Raw genomic sequence first — 24707 nt, 5'->3', positions numbered from 1 at the left:
CTTAAAAGTGCTCCTCACCTTTGGACACATTTCTTCCTCCCGGCCACCCGCAGGTTGGGATTGTGTAATGGGAGCCGGGACTGGTGAGCCCAGGACCCTGTTGAGGGGGTCAGGGACAAAGTGACCTAAGAAACACTGACACCTGTCCTGCAAGATAAAGGTAAGTGGGTCAGATGCAGACAGGGCGTGACAATGTTCCAGGCAGAAAGAACAGCAAGGGTCAAAGCCGGGAGACAGGACAGCGTGGGTGCCTGGCCCGGGACCTCCTGACACCCCACACCATCCCCCATGCTACTTAGTGTCTGGCTGACCAGCTAAGCGGAACCCTGGGGGAAGGGCCGCCTGCCGGCCATCCCCACTGATGAGGCGGGGGCAGTGATGGAGAGACCCCCCTGGACCACCTGGGCCAAGACCCGCCCCGTCAAGGCGGCGGCGAGTCTGCTGTAACAAGGACGGGAAGCGGTCTGCGGTGGAGAGGGTCAGGAAGTGGGCCCTGGGAGGGGCTGGACCAGCCGAGGGCGGCGCCCCCGTTTTGACGTGAGGACCCCGGAGGCTGGCAGGGGGTCCGGACTCCCCCTGATTGCCCACCCCCCACCCCCACCCCCGCGCACATGCGGCGACCAGCGGCATCCGCTCGCGGACGGAGGTCTGGTCCCCGCTGAGAGGGGTTCCGAGGCCGACAGAGACGCGCGCCCCTCGCCGAACCTCAATCTCCCCGCCCGACGCGCGGAGAGGGGCGCGCGCCTTCCGGGCGGCCCGGGTGGGCACGGCCCCAGGCCGGGAGGGTGGGCGGGCCCGGGGCTCCCCGCCCGCCGACCGGCCCCGCCCCGGCCCCGCGGGGCTGAGCCCGGAGGCCCCGCCCCCCGCCCACGAGGAAGCGGCCGCGCGGCGCGGCGCCCAGAGCCGGTTCGGCGCGTCGACTGCCCAGAGTCCGCGGCCGCGGCGCCCCGAGGTGAGGGGGCGCGGGGGCGGCCCGGGAGCGGGGTCGAGGGGAGCGCGAGGAGGGGGCGCGTGCAGGTGGGGAGGACGTTGCGGGGGGTCGCCAGGAGATGGGGGCCGCGGGGAGCTCAGGGACGAGAAGGGGGCACTGAGGGCCCCCCTGGACGTGAGGGGACGCGCGCGGGGCACGGGGTGCTGGCGGGCGGGCGACCTCCTCCGGGCAAGGGAGCCGCAGCGCTCCCCGCACTCCGTGCCTTCGGGGCGCGCGGGCTCGCGCGTCCACCTCCGCGCCCGGCCACCTCCCCGCCCGGCCCTCTCGGCCTCCCCTCTCTCCCGTCTCCCCACCCCGACTCTGCCCGGCCGTCGGTGTCCCCCGTTATTTCGAGCCGGAGGGCCCCCACGCCCAGTCACTTCCCCTCCACCTTTCAGCCTTCCGGGTTCCTCCAGCGGGGAAATGAGCTGGCGCCCCCGCCCGCCTCGCCCCTCCTCCCTCCCTCCTTCTCTCCCGGCCCCCAGCCAGCCCCCGACCCCGGGGCCAGGTCGAAGGGGTCCGATCCTGGGAGGGGTTGCCCGGTTCCGGAAGGCGGACCTCCAGAGCTCGCGGGCGCTGGACCGGCGCGTTCCTAGCGGCCCCTCCCTCGCCGGCGGCCCAGGGACCGCGGCCCGGACTGGGGCAGGGCCGGGACCTCGGGGCAGCGACGGTGACACAGAGGTTTACTGGCTTGAAGCAGCCTTAGCGAGCTCGGTGCAAACGCGGAGCTGGAGGCTCTCCGTTTCTTCTGGGCTGTCCCCGGGCCCCTCCCGCCAGGCGGGCAGTGCTCCTCCGTGGTTAAGAGCACCCTGGCCTGGCAAGGTCTTCCAGACCAGAAGCTGCTAAGAGCGCCAGCGTCTTCCTTCACTGGCCACTGACCTTAGCAAGCCGCCTAACCTCCCTGGGCCCCAACTTTGCTTACCTGGAAAATGAGGAACTTTCAAGCTGGGAGGCTTACATGTGATCATGTGTGTAAAACACTTGGCAGCGTGCCAGGCACACACGGGCTAAATGTGCGCTTTTATTGTCCTTGCTTTTATTATAAGGCCCGCCTGTACATTGATCACCTCTGAGATTTAGGGTCGGAATCCCAAACTCTGCCATTTTAGGAGGTGGGTGACTTGGTGCACAGTTTGGTTTTCGTCTGCGTCTGTTTCCTACTCAGCAACATGAAGGTTAAAACAAACACCAGAAGAGTTCTTGGGTTTCTTTTAGGGCATAAAAGAGAATGTATGTCAAAGTCCTGGGTAAATTCTGGGCATTTAAAGATGCCAAGCAAATTAGTTAATTATGTATGTGTATATAACCCACATACGTCTTATCCCAACGTGTTCACTATTTCTCTTTCCATGTTTGTAGTCATCTGCATTTTTCTATCCTGTCACCATTATAAAGAGAGTTATTATGAACATGTTTGCTTTAAAAAAAAAAAAAGTCAGTGGCTGTATTTTTTAGCATCAAAATGAATTTATGCCACAAAAAAATGTTGGCAATTTGTAAGTTCCTGTTAATGTTATTTTGTTCTGTTTGTTCCCACCTGGTTGATTGGAATTGGCTGTTATCACACTGCCCTTCAGGAAGACTGAACAAATCAGCAACAAATGAGAATTTCCCCACTGTCTTGCCAGCACTCGAGTTTTATGTGTTTGGGGGTTTTGCTTAGTCTGTATTATTTTAGCTGATGCTTTATGGTGCCTTAGGATGATTTTCACTTGTCTTTCTTGACTTGACTTTGCCTGGCTTGTAAGACCTCAGCAGTGGAGTTGGGGAGGAGGGATTGGTTGGTCTGTTGGGGTGACTAGGGTTGTTCTACACACAACAGGAAGTTAAGTAACAGCTCAGCACGAGTGCAAAATGGCTTTCTGGCAGCTCCCTGGAGTGGCTGAGCTGGGTGGGGACTTCCCCGAGTGTCTGCAGGGCAGAGTTCTTTGCTCCAGGCAGCTCCTGCCTAGTTTAGCCTCAAATGCAGCCAAACCTCTGGATGCAGAAAAGGCCGGGCTGGCAAAGCTTCTCTGAAAGCAAGAAAGAACCTACAGCCAGTGCCTCGTCCAGCCCCAGCCTTTTCTGGATAGAGATGTGGGGGAAACATTGGCAGAGGGCACCCAGTCAGTATTGAGAGAGTCAGAATGTGAACCCAGAGTGTAAGGAAGAGGCGCGAGGCCCGAGACCCTTGGCTGAGCAGTTGGGAGCTTCATCTGGTTTGCTTTGCTTTAGAAGGGAGCTGTATTCTCCCCAAATCCTCACAGAGGACCTTTTAAATGGAAGATCTCCAAGCTTTTCTGATCATGGACCCTATCAGGAAAAGATCTTGAGCACATCTCCCCAGTAAATATTTACAAGTTGCATATATGTATCAGTGAAATAATAGGGCTGGTCTGTAAGGAATATACATAGGATAGATGTGATTCATTCATGCAGTCACAGTCAAGGAATATTTGCGGAGCACCTACTGTGTGCCGGGCACTCTAATTGGTACTGGGGAAGCACTTATGAACAAAACAAATACCCCTGCACCCATTGAGCTTATGTTCCCCCACCTAGTATGTGGTCCTTGGCACCCCCTGCCTGGACACCCAAAGCTCCTCCAGCCATCATGCTGCTGTCCCTTCTCTGTACCCTCAAACCCCGGCCCTGGGTGATTCCCGCATCCATTCATCCTGAGCACCACCGTGTGCCAGACACGGGGGAAGTGCTCCCTGGAGCACAGAAAGATCCCGGCTCCAGGTTGGTAGCGGGCAGCTTGGAGCCAGTGGGGTAGGGGTGGAGTGGGGGGAGTCTGTTGGGGTTTGGCTGTGCTCCCCCAGACTCACTGTTTCCAGAGTGATGGGGGCACGGAGCACTAGTCATGGGCTCCCAGTCGCAACGCCATCCCCAGGGCCCCCTTCTCTCTCTCTGTCCTGGACAAGCAAGTGGGGCCACAGAGCTGGCTCAGCGGCAGGGTCACAGGGTGACACGTGGTCCGTGGGGCCACGGCCTCATCCTGCCTTAGTCTCCACCGGAAGGCAGCATTGCCCTGTCCACACCCTTGGGCGGAGCAGCCCCCAGGGCACTTTCCTCAGTGGGGTGACTGGTGGGCAGTGCCACCCACCCCCAGCCCCTTGGCAGGGCGGAGATTTCCCTGGGAATGATTAAGGCACAGTTCCTATGGCTGGGTGGCCTGGTGTGAAGGCTGCTTTCTTGAGTCTGATCATGCGGAATGATCCCCTGATCCAGGAACCAGGAGGCTGAGCCTCAAGGCTACAGTGGCTGGAGAAGCCACACCCCTCCCTAGGCTCCCACTTCCTCATTTGTAACATGTGGGGGTTGGGAGGCCCTGCTGGCTTCAACTGCTTTGCAGAAGTTATGAAAAAGGGGAAACACGTCTGTCTTCCTCTCTCCCACTCCTTTCAGCTGCACCCCCTCCCCCCTTTAAGGTGTGGGTTAGTAGACTAGGGAGTATTTCTATCTGAATTTATACTAAAGTGTGATTGACTGATAGGTGTGCTCTGAACCTGCCTGTCCCACTGTGTACCATACCTCTCTCTCATGTTGAGAAATTTTGGATCCCAGGAAACTAATGGCCAGGGCTCCCAAGTCCTCTCAGCTGTGTTATTTATTTGTCCTCTGCAGACCCAACCTCTCCATCTTCATAGTCTGAAACCCTGAAATGTCACTAGACAGACTGTTAAGAGTCCGGCCCCCAGGTCTGGACACTGTCACCAAGGGCCCACACGGTGCAGAGGTGGCCGGCCACACAGCAGGACTGGGACAGAACTGGGAAGTCAGGTTCTGCTCCGGCTGAGTCTAGGGTCCAGGACCCCTGGGGCTGCAGCCATGAGGCTTCTCTCCTTCTGGGCCACCTAGGGTGAAGGGCTGGGGGATGATCAGTCTCCCCTGGAGTCAGGGGCCAAGAAGAACCCTGCTGGCGTTTGGAAGTGGGCATCTGGCCTTAAAACCCCCCACCGCCACTGGTGACCTAGGGGAAAGGGGGTCAGATAAGCACAGCTTAGTGGACAGGCCTGGTGCACCCACCCTGCGTCTTGGCATCTGCGGTGTAGACATGGATGACCCCCTGCCTGCCCAGCCCGGAGGCAGCGGAAGCGCTGGGGAAACCCCGTCCGGCTTGCTGACCCAGGCCTGTGCTCCCAGGCACCACTTCCGGGGCCTTTGCTTTACACAAAGAGGCCTTATAAGGAGACAGAGGCTGGGGAGGCAGCCACCCTGGGAGCTGTGTGTGAGTGTGCAAGGCTGAGCACGCATGTGTGTGTGGGAGCAGTCATGCGTGTGCAAAGCTGACCACACACGAACATGTGTGGCCTCAAGCCTGGCTGTGAGTGTCCACTTTCTTTCTTAGCAAAGGCTGCCCGAGGACCCACTGGGTCTGGGCTGCGGGACCAGGCGGGCCCCGCGCAGTCCTGTCTGCACGCTGGCTGGTGCCGCCCCAGGAAACTTGCAGGGCTTCCTGCTGTAAATTAAAGTGGGGTTTGTGGTCGCTGATCACGAGTCCCCAGCAGCACAGTGGGGGACACAGCAGCTCGATGGATCCCAACTCAGCACTGTTCCTCCCTCAGGGGTCTTGGCTGAGACCCCCGCTGGGGGCAGAGAGAGACCCCAGGGTTCCAGCAGCACCCCTGGCAGCCAGGGCCATCAGGGCTCAGGCCTGGGCTGAGAAGTGGCCTTCCCAGGGCCCAGCCTTGGGCTACAAACCTCCTGGTCAGATGGGGGAGGTGGCCGAAGGCCTGGGGACACCCAGAGGCATGGGGGGAGTGGGGGGTGCTGCAGGTCTGGGCAGGTGGCCTCCCTGCCAAACTACCACCCCTACAGCCGTCATCTGGGGCTCAAGTCAAGAATACAGGAGGGCTTAGAGCTGGTGAGTGCAGAGCGCTCAGGAAATGTTGCTTGGCCTTTTTTTTTTTTTTTTTAACATTTAAAAAAATAACTTACTCAGGCTGGACGCTAATGGCAGTAAACAACTGTGTTCATCAAATATTTATCGAGCACTTACTATGTGCCAAGCATTTAGGCGCCGGGGATAGAAATGTGAACAAGATGGTCCGCAGTATATGTCTCCATCAAGCAAGTTACATTCCAGCAGGGGGAAAAAAGACATAGCAGAATAAATGAGGACAATGTAACCTGTGCTCAGTAGGATTATCTGAGGGGAAAATGAGGGACTTGAGAGTCCCTTGGACAGCAAGGAGATCCAACCAGTCCATCCTAAAGGACATCAGTCCTGGGTGTTCATTGGAAGGACTGATGCTGAAGCTGAAACTCAAATACTTTGGCAACCTGATGCGAAGAACTAACTCATTTGAAAAGACCCTGATGCTGGGAATGAGTGAAGGCGGGAGGAGAAGGGGAGGACAGAGGGTGAGATGGTTGGATGGCATCACTGATGCAGTGGACGTGGGTTTGAGTAAACTCCCGGGAGCTGGTGATGGACAGGGAAGCCTGGCATACTGCAGTCCCTGGGGTTCGCAAAGAGTAGGACACAACTGAGGGACTGGACTGAACTGAGCTGAGGGAGTCTGGGGCTGGAGTGGGCGGCAGCCTGGCTCAGAAAGTGGCGTTGGACGCAGACTTGAATGGTAGTGGGGAGGGCGGGAGCCGTGTGGGCATCTGGGGTAAGAGCTTCGAAGGCTGAGGGAACAGCCGGTGCGAAGGCCTGAGGCACGTGTGCCCGGGATCAGCCCCTGGTCCAGCCAGGAGGCCCACCCTACGCAGGGGAAGCACATGGAGGGCCAGCACATCCATCCTAGCCAAGAGCTGCCGTTTCATGAACACCTACTATGTGCCAGGCCTGGTGTGTTGTCTTATTTCACCCTCTTAGATCTCTGGGGAGGCGGGGGAGGGCAGGATTCCTATTTCCATTTTGCAGATGTGGAAACTGAGGTTCAGAGAGGGTGAGTGACGTGCCGGGGTCACGCAGCTGGCAAGCAGTGTGGCTGGGCTCCACCCTGAGCTCCCTGTGACTCTGGGAGGCTGAGGCGGGGGGAGAAGGGGTTTGAGGAAGTCCACTTTGGGTCTTTCCGGATGAGTAGGAGTTTGCTGGACAGAACGGGGGTGGGGGGGGGGCGTTTGGCGGCACGGAGAGGATGAGCACACGGAACTGGCCTCCCAGGACCATCAGGCTTGACCTTCCCTGCAGAGGGAAGATAGCACGTGTGAAGGCCAGCAGGCCTGGTGCGCTCCTGGAGGGGGACGGCGCTCCACCCATGGGGAAACTGAGGCAGAGTGATGACACCCTCCCTCGAGGCCAGAAGGGGTGCTGACCTGCGTTCCCTCCCTGTCTTGGGCACAGGAGCCAAGCAGCCATGGCCTATCACAGCTTCCTGGTGGAGCCCATCAGCTGCCACGCCTGGAACAAGGACCGTACCCGTGAGTGCCCGAGACCCCCCTCTGCCAGCTGTGCCCCTGCTTTACCCCCGACGCTGAGATCTTGAGTGTCAGGAGAGAAGGGATCCCACGCAGGGCAGCCAGGCGCACGGGCCTTGAGGGCCGGAGGCCAGAGGGCAGCCCCGCCTGTGCTGGGCACTACTGTAGGCGCCAGGCGGGTGGCCTGTCCTCTGCTCGTGAGGGCTGGGGGGCGGGAAACGCAGCCTGCAGTGAAATGAGCTCCGAGGGAACAGGCAGGGTGAGGGGAAAGCGATGGAGCCGGGGGCTGGCTTAGAAAGGGTGGCCCGTGAGGCCTTTCGGGGGAGGTGACGTTTGCAGAGAGACCCAAAGGAAGTGAGGGAAGTCAGCATGCAAAGGCCGGGGTGGGTGCAGCGACCCCAAGGTGGCAGAGCCTGGGGTCATCAGGGGCAGCCCAGAAACCCTGGGTGCATCCTGGTAGTAGGGGGAGGCAGGGAGAGCTCGCAAGACTGCCTTAGGGATGTTGGGGGTGGTGGGCACAGGTGAGGAGTGGCCAAGCCCTGGGGAGGTGTCCCAAGGTGGGGGGGTCCAGCGGGACCTGAGGCAGAGGAGGAGAGGCCAGGAACAAACGACAAGGTACTGCCCAGGTGGCCGGTGAAGGGGGGACTCGGGGGGAAGGGGCGCCTGAGCACGTCCGCCCGTCTCTCCTGCAGAGATCGCCATCTGCCCCAACAACCACGAGGTACACATCTACGAGAAGAGCGGGAACAAGTGGGTCCAGGTGCACGAACTCAAGGAGCACAACGGGCAGGTGACAGGTGCGTCGGGCTGGCTGGGCTCACCCTCCTGAGAGACGGCGGGGCAGGGGTGACAGGCGCGTCGGGCTGGCTGGGCTCACCCTCCTGAGAGACAGCGGGGCAGGGGTGACAGGCGCGTCGGGCTGGCTGGGCTCACCCTCCTGGAAGACGGCAGGGCAGGGCAGGGCCAGGCCGTCCCCCTACTCACCGTGTTAGGTAGGAGAGTTTGGGCTGCAAGCCTTGACAACAGAACCCTGATTCAGACTGGCTTAAGTTATAAAGCAGTTACATAGATGGGTTCACGTTTCTGAAAAACACAGATGTTTGAGGGCTTCAGGAAAGGCTTGATTGAGCATATCAGTGTTACCAGGGACCCATTTCTATTTTTATCTCTTGGCTTGGCCTTCCAGTGTGTTTGCTGATAGCTGAGAGAGCTGTAACACCCCCGATGAGCTCTAGTAGCACCCCGATCAATCCTGATTGTGACCTCGAAGCCCCTCCTCTGTGGACACTGTCGAGCCAACCGTGCTTGGATGGCTTCAGCCTAGTCCCTCCTCCCACCCCGCAGGCATCGACTGGGCCCCCGAGAGTAACCGCATCGTGACCTGCGGCACAGACCGCAATGCCTACGTGTGGACACTGAAGGGCCGCACGTGGAAGCCCACGCTGGTCATCCTGCGCATCAACCGCGCCGCTCGCTGCGTGCGCTGGGCCCCCAAGGAGAACAAGTTCGCTGTGGGCAGTGGCTCCCGTGTCATCTCCATCTGCTATTTTGAGCAGGAAAATGACTGGTGGGTGCCCGGGTGGGCTCAGCGTGGCTTACGAGGGACCGGGGGCTGCAGACCAACAGGTGGTGGGACAGGAGGGTCCCAGAAAGCCACTGGGCGGGGAGTCAGGACCCCTGTTCACAGAACCTGAGAAGGGCGTCCTTTCTGACCCTTGGAAGTGAGGCGAGGGGCTCTCTGCACAGCCCCCGGCCCTCCCCCAGCTCCCCTCTAGTAATAAGGGCACGAGCCACACCAGGGCTGCTTCTGCGGGCATCACACTAAGCCCTGCCCACGTACCCAATGACCCCCCCACACCCCACCCCCCGCGGCCCCCTGGACTGGGCGTCTGCTGCCATCCCTGCTGGTGATGGTGGTTTAGTCGCCAAGTCGTGTCCGACTCTGGCAACCCCATGGACTGTAACCTGCTGGGCTCCTCTATCCATGGGATTCTCCAGGCAAGAACACTGGAGTGGGTTGCCATTTCCTTCTCCAGGGGTTCTTCCCGACCCAGGGATTGAACTCAGGTCTCCTGCACTGCAGGTAGATTCTTTACCGACTGAGCTATAAGGGAAGCCCCGCTGCCATCCCCACCTTACAACAAAGGCCCTGAGGCAAATCACCGCCCACAGCAATAGCCGTCACACTCCAGGGCCCACTCACAAGCTCCAGCCACGTCACGACCTTCTCCCCGGGGTCGCTGAGGGCAGAGGCCGGGCGGGAGCTCGGACTGGAGTCCGAGAAACTCGAGTTCAGGTCCCACCCTGACCAGTGAGCAGCCTCGTGCCTTCTCCTTACCCGGCGGCCCCAGGGTAGTTGCGAGGTTGAAAGGAGACCAGGGGCGGCGCTCCCATCCAGGGAGGGACCCAGCTGGCCCGGGCCCTTCCCTCCGGGGACCTCTGCGGTCTGCAGGGCCCAGTGGGAGCCTGGAGCCCGACGCGCTGAGGTCCGAGGGCACTCACCTGTCTGTCCCTCTCTCCCCGCACACCTGTGTGACCACCGCCGTGTCCAGGTGGGTGTGCAAGCACATCAAGAAGCCCATCCGCTCCACCGTCCTCAGCCTGGACTGGCACCCCAACAACGTGCTCCTGGCCGCCGGCTCCTGCGACTTCAAATGCCGGTGAGGGGGGGTGCCCTGCCGTCAACACAGGATTCATCGGGGGTCGGAGGGTGGCAGGGGGAGCCCTGTCCCAAGAGCCCCGCCTTCCAGACCAGCTCTGCGGCCAGCAGGGTGACCTGGGGCCTCAGTCCAGCTTCCGTGAGGGTTTGCTTTTTGAAGGATCGTTCTTGAATCCTCTCTCTGGCCTGTGGGGAGTCTTAGAAGGACATAACGCCTTGCCACTTTTTAATGTCAGCAGGATCTCTTTTCTAGGCCCTGCTGTCCTCATTAGAACCTCCCACCCCTTCAGCTTCCTGATTTCCATCTGAGGGAAAAAGAGTGGGTGTTTTTATTCACACTGAGGTATAAATGACTGAGGCTGGGACAGTCTCTGCCTCATTATCTTAAGACCTGGAACATAGAGACTCTAACTGCTATTGGCTGTTTCTCACTTTGGGCCCAGCACCCCTGAGTCTCCCAAGGCTTCTAGCTCCCAGCTCCAGGCAAGACGGCCTGCATTTCTGAATTGCCCCTGGGCAGTGAGGCTACAGCAGACACCAGAGGCCCCGGACACAGAGCAGATAAGGTCCTGAGAGCTCCCAGGACTTGGAGCTCGGAGGCCTCCTGGCCCCGCTCCATTGTACAAGTGGGCACTCAGGCCCAGACTTATCCAAGCATGAAGACGCAGGTCATAAAAAGCTAGCCCTGGTACCCACAAACCCAGCAAGGTGCTCTGGCCTCACCAGGCCAGTTTGGGAGAGGGGGATCCCTTCTCGCATCCCTCCCAGATGCCCACCCACCCCCTTTTCTGCCTCTTCTGGCAGGATCTTCTCGGCCTACATCAAGGAGGTGGAGGAGCGGCCAGCACCCACCCCGTGGGGCTCCAAGATGCCGTTCGGGGAGCTGATGTTCGAGTCCAGCAGTAGCTGCGGCTGGGTGCACGGCGTCTGCTTCTCGGACAGCGGCAGCCGTGTGGCCTGGGTCAGCCACGACAGCACCGTGTGCCTGGCAGATGCTGACAAGAAGATGGCGTGAGTACGGGTCAGCCAAGTGGGGGTCCGCCCCGGCACCGAGAACCAGGGGCCGGCGTGGCTGACATCGCGCTCTCTCTCTCAGTGTCGCGACTCTGGCCTCTGAAACGCTGCCGCTGCTGGCCGTAACCTTCATCACAGAGAACAGTCTGGTGGCAGCGGTAAGGAGGGGGCCGGGAGCAGGGGCTGGTGACAGCAGGTCTCCCAGTGGCCCCAAGATGCCCAGGCAGTCCTCAGTTTGTCCCCGCTCATGCCTTTCCTCCACCACCCCCCATCCATCCATCCGTCCATCCATAGCTCTACTGGTCAGAATGGGTGGGGTTACACTGCGGTAACAACAAAAAATCCCCAGTGGCACCAACCGCAGTGGCTTAACACGGGAAATGTTTGTTTCTTGCTCACTTTGTTCGGTCTGGGTGCTGGGAGGGGGGCTGTGTCTCCCATCTGGAGACAGGGGAAGTGGGGAGCTATGCCCTGGCCCAGACCTTTCTGCTTTTACGTCGTATTGGCCGATGGAAATGACAGGGCCACACCGCCCTCAAAGGATGGGTGCTTGTGGTGGGTGGGGGTGGGTGGGGGGTCCTACCTGCATCCAGAAAGGTGCCACTCTCCTTCCCTCCCTCCTTCCCAGCTCTGTCACATCTCTCTTCAGGCCTCAGCAAACTCACTGGGGTCCCGCGGGGATCAGGCCCACTCTGCCCAGGGAAGGAAGGGTCCAGCAGTGTGTCTCTCCCAGAGCACATGTGACTGTCTGGATGGGACGGGGCGCTGGGCTCCCAAGGGAGTCCCAGACCCGCTTTCTCGACCCTTGCAGGCGGAGGGGGCCGCTCCTAGGTGCTCAGCCCCAACTTCTGGCCCCTGTTACTATACCCGGGGTCCCTGAGCGGGCATGGCTGCCTGCCGCTACACCCATGCCCTGCCTCCGGCACCCCCCGGATTGGTGGCCGGAGTTGCCTTGGCCTTGCACCTCCCCCGGGGCCTGGGGTTCCCCCAGAGGAAAATGGGGGCGCTGCGCCTGCGCTAGCCAGCGCTCCAATGGCACCCCACCCTGCCCCTCTCGCCGCAGGGCCACGACTGCTTCCCGGTGCTCTTCACCTACGACAGAGCCGCGGGGAAGCTGAGCTTCGGTGGGCGGCTGGACGTGCCCAAGCAGAGCTCGCAGCGCGGCCTGACGGCCCGCGAGCGCTTCCAGAACCTCGACAAGAAGGCGAGCTCGGAGGGCAGCGCTGCGGCGGGCGCCGGCCTGGACTCGCTGCACAAAAACAGCGTCAGGTACGGGCGGGGCCCCTGAGGGGGGCGGGTCCGTCTCTTCGGGCGGTGGGCCGGCGGGCCGCCTTGCTCTGCGGCCCCGGGACGGTGTGGGACCGTCGCAGGGCTGGGTCTGTGGATCTGGGTGGGGGTGGGGCGGGGTGGCAGCGACCCGCAGACTGCTAGCGGGCGGGGCCCGAGCTGGAGCGGCTTTGGGGCTAGAACCTGGCCGGGAGGCGCGGAACGGAGAGCGTGGCAGCGGTCTCCTCGAGGAGCTTGGGTAGGATCGGAGTGAGAGACCCCGAATCCTGCCAGCCGCGGGTGTCCGCCCCGTGGCAGATGAGAGGGAGAACGCGGCCAGGCTTTGACCCTTGTCTTAAGCCCTTTTGTGGCCACCGGGTCCAGCATCTTCAGACCAGACCACTTTGCCGGTCTTCCAAGGCTCTCCAGAACTAGCCCTGCCTCCTCCCAGCCCCACCTTTTGCTGCTTCTCCCCATCGCACCGTGTTGTCACTGACCCCCTGCGCACGCCCCCTGCCCACGCCGTCCTGTGTCCCTTGCACACAGGCTGGTGCTTGCCCCTAGAGTACACTCGGGAGCCCCATCCCCTGTGATCCTTCCCGGCTGGGTGCACACACCTCACCAGAGCGGGCTCCCCCATTAGTTAGGGGGCTCCTGGAGGGCAGGGTGGGATCTGTAAAGCCCTCCTCCTCTTTGCAGCCAGATCTCGGTGCTCAGCGGGGGAAAGGCCAAGTGCTCGCAGTTTTGCACCACCGGCATGGACGGTGGCATGAGCATCTGGGACGTGAAGGTGAGCCTGCCCTCCACCCCTGCCTCCCCCCAGGTCCCCAGGGCGGGCCCCCTAACCCCCACCCCCCTGGCAGCCACCTGGACACTCCAGCCCCTCGTCCCTGCAGAAGGGTCCCTCAGTGGGGTGAGGACCCCTTGGCACCCTCTGCAGCACCTTCCTTCAGGACTGGGATGCAAACCCAGGTCGCCTGACCCCAAAGGCCAGGTTCTGTGTCCAGTGCCAGGTCCCTGTGGGTGGTGGTAGGGTGTCTGCAGGACAGCTGAGAACCAGTCTGTCTGTCCTGCTTGTCTCCTCCCAGAGTCTGGAGTCTGCCCTGAAGGACCTCAAGATCATATGACCTGTGAGGAGTGTGCTGCCCTCGGCCCAGCTGCTGAAGCAGCGGGTCGGGGAGGCTGAGGGCCGCTTTGCTGAGTTTCTAGGGTATCGGGTGGGGTTCCCACCGGGGCTGTTCCCGCAGGAGGGGAGGGATGGGAGGCTGCTTCTTGGCTATGGAAGGAACGATTGCTTTTTTCTTGAAGAAATGCTTTAATTGTAAAAGAAACTGTTCTCAAAGCACTCTGGTGGTCATGAACTGCTTCAGAATGTGGAGGTAATAAAAACGCAACTGTAGACACGCTGGCCTGTGTGTCTGGAGGAGGGGTCAGTCTGGGCAGGGCACTGGTAGCTTCCTGTTGTTTGCCAGCACAACTGATCCTCACACAGAGGCGGCGCCCCGGTGGTTGCCTCCCGCCGCAGCCCAGCCTGGGAGCTGCCAGGACCAGCCGTCTCCCATCACTCACTCAGCAGTCAGATGCCAAGAATGGTGACTGTACACTCTAGGCTGGTTCTAGGCTTTAACAGAAATTATTGTTTCTCTATTTGATGTTTGCAATTGGTTTCTAATAACTGCTCATTTTTTAGGACAATCCCCGCCACCCCCGCTTCCTATTTTAGTTTTTTTTTTTTTTAATAACATGGTTTTTGGTCTAACTAGGTAATGAGTTACATCAGTAGATCTTCTAATGGTGAACTAGGCCCACATTTACAGGAAAAATAGCACCTAAAGGCGGCTTCTCCCCCATTGTTCTAGGGCCTGTGGGTTCTCAGGATAACCTCTGGAGTTGGAGGAGACCCACTGATTCTTTTTAAATCAGGAAATAAAAATTCTAAGTCCCCAGGAGACAGTTCAGGCTACATGGTTCCCCACGTGTCTATGTGATCAGCTGCATCTGACTCTTTATGACCCCGTGGACGCTAACCCTGTCCATGGACAGCTCCTCTGTCCAGGGGATATTTCAGGCAAGAGGACTGCAGGGGGCTGCTGTTTCCTTCTCCAGAGGCTCTTCCCCAGCCAGCGATCAGACCTGTATCTCTGGCATCTCCCGCCTTGGCAACCAGGTTCTTTACCACTGCGCCACCTGGGAAGCCCCCCGGCTCCCCATTATTCTTCAGCAAACCCATGCCTGGCACCTGTTCACCTCTCAGGAGGCTGCTGCCTGGGAAGTGGCGCCCCTTCCAGAGGGCTGCTGCATACGTTAAGACAGGCACTGTGCGGAGTCTTCAGGCGCCCATGTGACTGAGCCAAGCCTGGGTTAGGCCTGAGGTAAGGCCAAGCAGAAGTGCTGGGTGTTGGGTCGCTTCCTCCCAGCGCTGAAATCCTGGGGCTGTCACCACCAGGGGGCACCAGGAAGGCGGGACTCGACACCGCGCAGGTCCCTGGCCCCTCTGGCTTAAGGTCCCTGGGTGGTTAAAGAGGAGACGGGTGGTTCCTGTATCCTGAGGTCTTTCCCGGCTCAGATGCCCAGGCCGAGCCAGGGGTCCAGTCTCTGTACCCGGGCCTGGTGGCACCGGAACCCTGCGGGGTGGGCCTGAGAGGGACACCGGGTCCTGCTGGGTGAGAACAGCTCAGGCCTGGGGGCCCCCAAGAGCGATCACAGGACCAGGATTACGATAATGTCAAGTTTAATTTGCCAAATATACAAGTTGGATCTGTGGAGCGTGTTGTGCCTGGGTGCTGCACAGTAAACAGGCTTCTCGAAATGATCCACGGGCGGGGTTACGAACGGGCCAGGGCCTGGCCAGAGTAGGGGGCAGGGAGTGGGGTGGGAAGGGCAGGGGGAGGCGTCCGTCAGAGGGGACTGGCCAGGATGAGCCGTGACCCTCAGGGACCCATGGGCACGGGCTGTCAACTGCCAGCCCCTCTGAGTGAGCACCCAGGGAACACAGACCGGGGGGTGGGCAGACAGGCCATCGCAAACTTGTCAGCAGCTACTGCGGCCCCAACTGCCCCCTGCCTCGCAATCTACCAGACAAATGGAAGCTCCTCTTAACCCACCTCCCAGGTACCCCCCAACAAGGGTTCTGAATTCTAAAAACAGCCAAAACATTTGAATGGTTACATATGAAATGCTGTCCTGCATCTTTCTGCCTCAAAGATAGCAGCTGCCCCTCCCCCAGCCCCCCACCCACCATCCCCCCAAACGATTTCCGTGCCAAGATGAAGAGGAGGTCCCAGGCCGTGGGGGGCTCCTCGCCACGAGGGGCTGCTGCAGCGGCACCGGGGCACAGGGCGGGTGAGACGCAGCGGAGGTCCTGGCAGCACGGCCCAGTTCCCTGGTCTCTCCTCCCACAGGCCGTGCTACTTGTTCAGGGAGAGCGACTGCATTCGTTTTCCCGACAAGGTCGCGTCATCTTTTGCTGAGAAGCAGGAAGGGAGAGAGTCACAAGACGAAACCAGCCCTCCACACACAGCCCTGCACACCCCAGCATCAGCGACATGCAGGTCCAGAAGGCCTCAGACCACAGTCTGTGCAACTGGCTCAGCTGGCAGATGGGGAAGAGACCCAAGGAGAAGGGCCCGGCCTGACGCCCTCCCACAGAAGCCAGCGGACCCACCTGTCCAGACATTCTTGCTAAGTTTGGGTGGCTACCCCCCTCCACAAAGGCCCACCAACACGCAATCTACTGGGCAAATAGAAACTCTTCTTAGCCGGCTCCCAGGAGAAGTCTGTAATTCCAACCTTTCCCTGTGGCTTCTGAAGTCTGAACTCAGCAACATGCAGTCACACACACAGTCCTTTCCTGCTTGGGGTTTGTGAAACAAACTACTGGTGGGCAGCTGAGATCACCAGGTATCTCCAACGTGGTGATAATGCCCTGGGGCGTCTCTAGGCCTCTAGAATGCAGGACAGCAAGATTCCCAATACTCATGGCTCCCCCCCACCTCCGCCCCGACACAAACGCTCCTTTAAATCACACCAATTCCTCACAGCCAACCTGGCCTGGAAGAACCCTCCCACTTTCGGCCCCACTGGAAGGCATGGGGAAGAGGGACACCTGGGCCAGATTTCATCTGGGAAGCCCAGCCCACCACACCCTCCCAAGCGTCTCATACATAGTGGTGATGCCAAGCAGGTCTCCTGGCTATACAAGGCACCAGAGACTTAGTGGAACCTGCTAGCCTTGAAAGTAGGTGCCTTCTGGGAGGTGGCAGGCAGGAACGCCCACCTCCATGTGACAGACACCCACACACACACACACAGCCTCCCGAGGAATCTGGTGCGCGTGCGCGCACACACACACACAGTGGGCCTCCTGAGCAATCTGGCCCAAACCCACCTCACAGCAAGACATCGAAGTACAGGGCTTGGCTCCGTCCAGAACCAGGGTCAGGCTGCCATACCAGTGGCTCAAGACTTACCTTTCCTCTCTTCTTCTTTCTTCCTGGCAGCCTCTTCCCGCTGTTTTCGGATGATCGCCAGCCGGGCAAGGTCGGCCTTGGCTTGCTCTGTCTTCCCCGCTAAATGCATCTTCATGTAACGCTCTTTTGCTTTCTGCTTCTCGATTTCTTCTCTGTTTGGGCAAAGAGGTGTCACAGGGGACATCTTCCCCCCCACTGTCAGCTGAGCTGGACGCGGGAGCCAGAATCAAGGCCAAACCCTCGGGCCTGGGGCCCAAGTGGAGTAGGGGCTGTGTCCGAGTGCCTCCCCCGCCGATGGACACTCACAAGCAAGTTAGCACAGACTGCCTGTCGCTCTGCTACCTTGGGGGGGGGTCCTCAGTGGTGAGAAGGCAGTTGGAGGGGGAGGGTCCTGAGCAGCCTCAGTCACACCCCAAGCTGGTGGGCCTTCCCCGTGGGGTTTACAGAGACCGCCTTCAGCTCCCATGGGGTCAGCACAGCAAGGTGGATTTAAATCTTAACAGTGCAATCAGGAGAGAAATCAGGGTGGCTTTTCCTAGCAGCCTGCAACCTCCTGTGAGGCCCTAGATGTCACCAGGTAGGCATGAAAACAGAGACCAGCTGTGTGCAGGGCACTTTAGCCCTCAGGTGCAAGCCTCACACAGCCCACAGGGAGCTCTCTGCAGCCTCATTTTCACCTGAGGCGAGAGGACTGGGCAGCTGGTGGGTCTCCCCACACTGCCCATCAGCACAGGCCCCCAACCCCACAGCCATGACGTCAGGGACGGATACGGGTCAGGAGGGTCCGATCAGGCTGGGTAAGGGAGGTGCCCTGGAGCAGAGCGTCTTGAGGGAGGGGCTGCAGCATGACCATCCGCATCCCCAGGGATTACTTCAAGTGCAACGCTCAGGTCTGAATCTGCTGTTCTATTTTCCCTATGTTTCCACTGGTGAAAAAAATCCTTTTTTTTTTCTTTTTCGAGAAACTTCTAAAGGGCCTTTGGGGAATGAGATCACATAGAAATAAACACCGTAACTGGAGCCCCCACCCGGCCACTGGAGACCTAAGGGTCCAGAAGTGAGGGCAGCGGAGCTGGGGCCTCAGCCACACAGCTCGGAAGCAGCAGTTACCTTTCTCTTCGGGACAGCTCCTTGGGCCCATCCAGGTCCAGTTGCGTGACCTTTTTGGTTGTCTGTGCGACCCGGTTGGGGTTCTCAATGTCAATGAGCCCTTCCACGCCTTTGCGCTTTTGCTAAGGTAGGACAAGAAGCCGGACACTGGAGAAGCTTGGTCGTGCAGTGCCCGAGGGCCACCCCCATCTTCACAGTCCGCCTGGCCTAGAACAAACTGCTCCTCTCCAGGCTGTGTGACGCTGGGCCCAGCCTGACAGTGGGAACAGCGCTCAGGCGTGTCTGCACCAACCCAGGAGATGCAGCAGGAGTGTGGGTGACCGAGTCTAGCCTGTGCCGTGTCCGGGCCACCAGGGACCATCACCCTAGTTTCACAGGCGACAGAGCAGAGACACAATAAAATGCCTGACATCAACCCAGAAGTAGATGGGAGATGTGAACATGAGCCCAATTCACAAGCTCTCAGCACAGAGAGGTACTCCCTCACTTCGAGCTCAGCCTCTGAAAGCCGTTTCCATGGAACCCCATGCCTGGCTGCTAGCCATGCTGGGTCCCTGAAGAGGTTGCTTGCAGGGAATTGGGACCTGGGAATGAGCTCAACGTCTATAGGTTTGGGGAGGCGCACCTGCAGCTTGCACCTCCCAGCTGCCCAGGCAAAGTTTAGAAAGAAATGAGAGCACAAGTGCTTGATGCAACAGGTTTGAGCAAAGTTTCAGGCCCTGTCAACCCACTGTTCTCTTTAAGAGACCAGGGAGAGAGCTTCGAAACACCTGCCCATCAGAGAACTGTACGGAGCTCCGGGCACCTCTACCCAGCCGGCATGTGTATACACCCCACCCAGACACCGGACATCTGGAGTTTAGCTCGTCTAACACAGAACCGCAGGCTCAGCCCGTTCCTCCCCACAGTCCCGAGCAACGTCTTGTTTCTCTTTCCCCTTAGCCCACCACCCCAACCCTTGACAAATCCCAACGAGTTCATCTCTAAAACACAGCTCTAATCTGCCCACTTTTCTCCACTGCTAATGCCACCCCCTTCAGGGAAGTCACAATTTCTTGTCTGGTTACCTGCTACCAGCTCTTGGCTTCTATGCTCAACACTGTACAACTCACTCTGCAGATAAAAGCAAATCTGCCCAGAATTCTTGCCTGGAGAATCCCATGGACTGAGGAGCCTGGCAGGCTGCAGTCCACAGGGTCACGAAAGAGGCAAACATGACTGAAGTGACTAAGCATGCACACACTGGCCCTCTCTCGCCCACATCCCACTCTACCAGCTGCCCACTACCCACTACGATTAAACCAAAACCTCTGCAACAACCGCACAGGCGCTGCCTGTCCATTCTCTCCTCCTCCATTCCTAACTCCTCTTCTTACCCACCAAGTCACAGCCCCACTAGCCTCTCTGTTCCCTGGACCTGCCTAGGTTGTTCCGACTCCCAGACTGCACTTGCTAACCTGGCTGCCTCGACTACTCAGCAAAACAATTTTCACGTGACTGGCTTCACCTTGTTTTTCAGATCTCAGTTTAAAAGTCACCTTCTCACCACACACCACTCCTCAATCATGTATCCTCAATCATGGGTGATCTTATTCATGATACTTCTGGCTACCAGAAGTTATACTGTTCATGGACTTCCTTATTGTCTATATCTCCTTATTACAATGCAAACTCTTAAGTGTAAGGACTCTGTCTGCATGTACCACGGGGACTGGGAAACAACTGATGAACATTTGTTGAATGGATGAGTCCAGAACCCAGGCCCCCATCAGACTCAGTACCTGGTAATCATCTTCTTCATCCTCGCTCTCATCAGAATCTAGAGATTTCTTCTCTTTTTTCGGGTCACCTGCAGCCCCATCTCCACCTTCTTCTCCTTGTTCCTCTTCTTCCTATTTCAGAAGTGGACAATCTGAGGAATCAAAAGATGCAAACCAAACTCCCAAGACCATGATCCTTCCATCCCTCCTGCCCCAGATTGTGCACCTTGAGAAATTAAGCCCTCAGAAGGCTGGGACCAAGTATATGAGTCCTACTCTGCTACGCTGGCCTCCATGGGGGACGTGGGTCACAGACATCCTATTCACTTGGCTCCACAGCCTAGAAGCCTTTCCCAGTCCAACCCACCCCTCACACAGCCATACAAGGCCCTGCTCCTCTTATCAGCCCAGGTGCCTGGGACCGTGTTGGTACGCAGCTTGTCCCCCAGAGCTCACAGGACTTGGCCATGGGGCTGGAAACCACAGTCCCGCTCCGTTTCCCTCCCACTCTCCCTGCTGCCACACACAGCTGCCAATTTGCACTATTTTTCCCGGGCAAGCCTCCTCCCTCCCCCACTTTCCACTCCCCCAGTCAGTGGTGGGTCAGTCACTCCAACCAGCCCACATAGATGCCCTGCTGGGCCGCCTTCCTCTACCCTTCTTGCCTCCCTAGTAGAAACATCCCTTACAAAACCATAAGCACTTCCCCTGCCTTAGCTCTTGCCCGCATATTCTCCAAGGTCATGTTCAGCCGCAGGCTGCTCCGCCAGACCCTCCCCAACCGCGGCTTCTCCCTTCTCCCTCACGCGTCACACTCAGTCATCCGCACTGACAGCTCCCTGTGGCCCTCATCCAGGTGAGCATCTAATGGTGTGGGAGGGTCACGGACACCAACGACGGAAACATGCTTTGTTTCCCGACAGTGGGCTGGAAAAAGCACCGAGGAACAGAGGGAGCTCCTAAGCTTAGACTGGAGGGGGAAGGATAGGGAGTACCAGTGAGGGGAGCACGCAGGAGGGGGTGCTAAGCACGAATAGCACTCTTGTCAGTGGCAGGAGTGTGAAGGCAGGGTGTCAAGCCCCAGTGGGGCTGGCAGAGGCTGGCGCACACAAGGCGGGCACGGAGAGCCCCCACAGACAGGAACAGGACCCACCCAGGCACTGGCTGCTGAGGAAACGAAGTTCTAAGGGATCAACCAAAGGCCCGCTCTCCTCCTGTCAGCCACCCGCCCCCTCCAACCACACCCCAGGTGTTGGCTTCTTCCAGAGGGTGGGTGGCCCTTGTCCAGCCTCTCTGGGTGCCACCCTGGGCCACTGGAGTGGCCCGCAGAGTGGCATACTCACCCTGGCCTTCTGCTTTTCGGCCTGGAGCTGGGCGTCAATCTCCTCCGGGCTCGTGTACTGCCGAGCCCGGCCTTTGTGGCCCCCCTTTCTCCCTGCACGAAGACCAGAAGTTTAGGAAGGCAGCAGGAAGGCAGCTCACTTGATCGCCCTGAACTTCAGACTGGGTCCTGCTTGAGGTGCTCTCAGCAGAGGCTGCCGACCTCCCTTGCCCCTCACCAAGACCACCCACCCACCTGTACCTCGCCCCTCACCTGTTCAAAGGGACAAAAGAGGCAGCACGTGGCAGCACCAACCCGCGTGCGGGATGCAGGCTCCCACCACCAAGGCCTGAGGGGAGGACCTGGGGGGCACCACAGGGAGTGACCGGCTAAGTCCCCTGGTCCCTTCGTCCACACGCAGCGGACTCAGATGCAGGCACGAGAAGGGGTCACCCTCACCCCTGCCGTCACTACAGTGCTCTTTACTTGCCAACGCTCCGTCACAGCCACGGGCTCACTTGAACCCCAGGTTAAACCTAAGGTGCACATCATGGCTGGTCACATTTTACAGACAAGGAGACTTGAGACTAAAGCAGAGTGACGAAGAGCACAAATGCTGGGGTCCAATCCCTGGGTTCAAATCTCAGCTCTACCACTTAATAGTTTTGTGACTCTGGGCAGGTACTTAATCTTTGAGTCTCAGTTTCCCTACCACATAGGATTGTTGTGAACGTGGATTTGTTAACATATGTGAAGATGGTGGAACAGTGCTCGGCACTAGACGAGCACTACAAAAAAGTTTGCTATAGTTGTTACTCTTCTAGTGTATATATATAGTGGGTTGACCAAAAAGTTCAATCAGGTTTTTTGGTAAGATGTTACACACCCACTCACCCCCACCCACCTCCCAATAATACCTGGTGTGGGGGGAAAAGAAAAAAACAAAGCTACTGGTCACAATGACAATTTACTACAGGTGCAGGGAATATAAGCTACTTCATGATCATTTAAGTGGTATTTATGGTAGAAAGAGAAAACTTAAAACCTATCGGAGAAAACTTTCTGTGCTCGGAGTAGAAACACAACTGCCAAACAAAGGTAAAATCGAAAATAAAACTGACTACCTTCTAAGAGTTAAAAATGTGACTAGCAATTAAAGTTCATCACAGAGAATCAGTCAATTTTATAGCCTGACTCTCCTGAACCAAGACACTAGACTGACCCCTGCCACAGGCTTCCCAGGTGGCGCAGTGGTAAAGAATCCACCTGCCAACACAGGAGACACAAGAGACACAGTTTCGATCCCTGGATTAGGAAAATCCCCTGGGGGAGGAAATGACAACCTGCTCCAATATTCTTGCCTGGAAAATTCCATGGAGAGAGGAGCCTGGCAGGCTGCAGCCCATGGGGTCACAAAGAGTTGGACTCAACTGAGCACACACACACAAAGCCAACAGCCAGTTTCATAGCAGGGCAGCACCTCCTCAGCTGGATCTGGAGGATGCTGGTGGCTGTGGCCTGGATCCATTTCACCTCTCCTGGAAGCTGCACCCCATCTGGTTTCTCATGACTGTCACTGAGAGCAGAGAATCTATGAGGAGGCAGCCAGAGCTGCTCTGAACTCCAGAGACAGTAGCAGAGATACTAGCCTCCTCTAATTTCCTAGACAGCAGCTGCAGAGCCATAATTGGCTGCTACAGACCACACCACCCATTTTTAATGACTACCTGGGATTCCCAGGGGTGTCTCAGTCAAGGATCATCAAAGTCCTATTGTGAGAGATCAAGTTTGCCGTCCAAAACCCCAACATCTTTTCTTGCCCTCTTAATGTTCTAAGGAATAGAAACAGCTCAAAATTGACTACTACAGGCTCTGATCCTGCATGTCTGGCTATGGGACACTGATCTTAACTTGGTTTACAGTAACTTATCAGAAGCTCTCCATGCCTTTGAAAATGTTTCACAGGTTTCCTGACAGAAACAAGAGCTGGTCCTTGGCTCTTGGAGAATTTTACACTTTTACATCTTCACGTTCTCTCTTACTTTTCAAGCAAATTAACACCAGCAAGAAATGTAAACATTATCTGCCCATAAAGCTTTCACAAGCCAAAAGGCCAAGTCATTGAAACAAGTATCCCTATTTAGGATTTTCTAATTGTATCCGCCAACCTTGGCTCAAAGCACCTATTAAGTAGGACTCTCAGAATTCTGGCACCAGAAGTAAAAGTCACTCAGTCGTGTCTGACTCTTTGCGACCCCATGTACTACACAGTCCATGGAATTCTCCAGGCCAGAACACTAGAGTGGGTAGCTTTTCCCTTCTCCAAGGACTCTTCCCAACCCAGGGATCGAACCCAGGTCGGTACCCCTAATACTCCTCCTTTTGCAGAACAGAAGACTGAGAGAGACAGAGGAAACAAAGCTCTTCCTACCACAGAGTAAACCACTAGAAAACTAGGTTTAAAGAGATTCAGCTCTGAAAACCCCAGCATCTCTGGGAGCAGAGTCAGGAAGTCATTTAGGTTTGAAAAAGCTCCAAGCAGATCTTCCTGTGGGCTGAGACATCTTAACCAAGATGTCACAGGAGAGACCAGTATTAACTGAACACCTCTTCTGCGCCAGTAGCCGCCAGGCACAGCGAGGGCTCTATGTATTTAAGACCCTGATCCCAACTCTCCAGGCTAAGGGTTATTAGCTAGGTGATTCAGATGGGGAACAACTTGTTCAAGGCCATAAGGCTAGACAGTAACACAGCTGGGCTTCAAGTCGAGCACTTTTGACTCTCGGGGGAAGAGGGTGAAGGACGGTGTACAACCGAACCGGGGAGGCCATGGATTCTTTACGTTCTTGGCCAAGGAACTGGCAAAGTCTTAGGAGTGACAATAGCTAATGCTTACTGGACACTTAGCAACTATCACCACCATACAGCGCCCTCCACGTGGATTACCTACTTCAAGACTCGCATCAGTATTATGAGGTAGATACAATCATACCCCTATACTTGCAAAAACACAGGGAGGTTATGTGGCAGGCTCAAAGACCCACGTCGAGCCCCTCGAAAAGGGCAGTCAAAGCTAGGTCGGCCAGCCTCAAGAGTATCCAGCTAGGTCGCAACAGACAAGCCTAGCTCGCCCAGAGCCCGAAAAGGCCCACGTTTTACGCGCAAGGCAGGCGGGCCCGGCTCTGGCGCGGGACGCGGTGACTCAGTCCCCGGCGAGCCTGAAAAGGGTAGGAAACTCCAGACTCCCCCAGGCCGAGAGAAGCGCGCCCTAGATAGGCCATCCGGGTGGGCGAGGACCCAGAGCCTCCAAATCTCCTCAGACTCCCGAGGGAGTGGCTCGAGGCCACTACTACGGTCCTCAGTTTCTCCAGCGGGACAATTGGGCGTCGAGGCCCAGGCCTGGCCCTCAGCCGGAGCGGACGTTCTCCCTCCGAGTCGCTCTCTGAGGCGCCCGCGGGCTGACTGGACGGCGGGAGCCGGACTCGGGCCGCTCCTCGAGGCCCGCGGGCGACACGCGCCCGCCCCTCACCTCCTTTAGGCATCGCGGCTCCGGCGGCTGCGGCGGCGGCGCCTCGAGCTGACACCGGAACCGGAAATTTCTCGGGCTCGACTTCTTCCGCCCAGCCAGCTTCCCCGCCCCGCCCCCTCTCAGCGCGCCGCCGCCGCCGCGAGAACCGCGGCCCTCGGGGAGGCCGGGCTGTCCCACGCACCGCCTGAGCCCAGGCTCGCCCGCGCGCTGCTGGGCAACAGAGCCCCTCCCAATCCCCGCTGTGGGAGGCGCGTG

General features: G+C 58.2%; 2 protein-coding genes across 2 annotated transcripts; one reads left to right on the top strand and one right to left on the bottom strand.

Annotated features, from left to right (window-relative positions):
• Positions 1–820: 820 nt before the first annotated feature.
• ARPC1B (actin related protein 2/3 complex subunit 1B) lies at positions 821–13664 on the top strand. Its single transcript, XM_043455957.1, has 10 exons — positions 821–952; positions 7251–7327; positions 8017–8121; positions 8669–8891; positions 9877–9984; positions 10788–10994; positions 11080–11155; positions 12061–12266; positions 12963–13053; positions 13352–13664. The coding sequence occupies exons 2-10, from the start codon at positions 7264–7266 to the stop codon at positions 13388–13390; spliced, it is 1119 nt and encodes a 372-aa protein (XP_043311892.1). The 5' UTR covers positions 821–952; positions 7251–7263; the 3' UTR covers positions 13391–13664.
• On the bottom strand, positions 13545–24585 carry PDAP1 (PDGFA associated protein 1). Its single transcript, XM_043455962.1, has 6 exons — positions 24453–24585; positions 20946–21037; positions 19624–19734; positions 17843–17964; positions 16733–16884; positions 13545–15729 (listed from the first exon to the last, which is right to left on the bottom strand). The coding sequence occupies exons 1-6, from the start codon at positions 24463–24465 to the stop codon at positions 15671–15673; spliced, it is 549 nt and encodes a 182-aa protein (XP_043311897.1). The 5' UTR covers positions 24466–24585; the 3' UTR covers positions 13545–15670.
• Positions 24586–24707: the final 122 nt, after the last annotated feature.

This window comes from Cervus canadensis, chromosome 32 (assembly GCF_019320065.1).
Source record: "Cervus canadensis isolate Bull #8, Minnesota chromosome 32, ASM1932006v1, whole genome shotgun sequence".
Classification (NCBI taxonomy): domain Eukaryota; kingdom Metazoa; phylum Chordata; class Mammalia; order Artiodactyla; family Cervidae; genus Cervus; species Cervus canadensis.
This window is presented reverse-complemented; position numbering and strand designations above follow the sequence as displayed.

What these genes read in the sequence shown, in the direction of transcription:
- ARPC1B (XM_043455957.1), top strand. Translation starts at nt 7,264, where the DNA reads ATGGCCTATCACAGCTTCCTGGTGGAGCCCATCAGCTGCCACGCCTGG. An exon ending in GCACAACGGGCAGGTGACAG is followed by an intron (nt 8,122 to 8,668) that starts GTGCGTCGGGCT and finishes CCCACCCCGCAG; the next exon opens with GCATCGACTGGGCCCCCGAG. An exon ending in CTGCACAAAAACAGCGTCAG is followed by an intron (nt 12,267 to 12,962) that starts GTACGGGCGGGG and finishes TCCTCTTTGCAG; the next exon opens with CCAGATCTCGGTGCTCAGCG.
- PDAP1 (XM_043455962.1), bottom strand. An exon ending in GAGCTGTCCCGAAGAGAAAG is followed by an intron (nt 16,885 to 17,842) that starts GTAACTGCTGCT and finishes TTGCCCAAACAG; the next exon opens with AGAAGAAATCGAGAAGCAGA. An exon ending in GAAAGAAGAAGAGAGGAAAG is followed by an intron (nt 15,730 to 16,732) that starts GTAAGTCTTGAG and finishes CCTGCTTCTCAG; the next exon opens with CAAAAGATGACGCGACCTTG.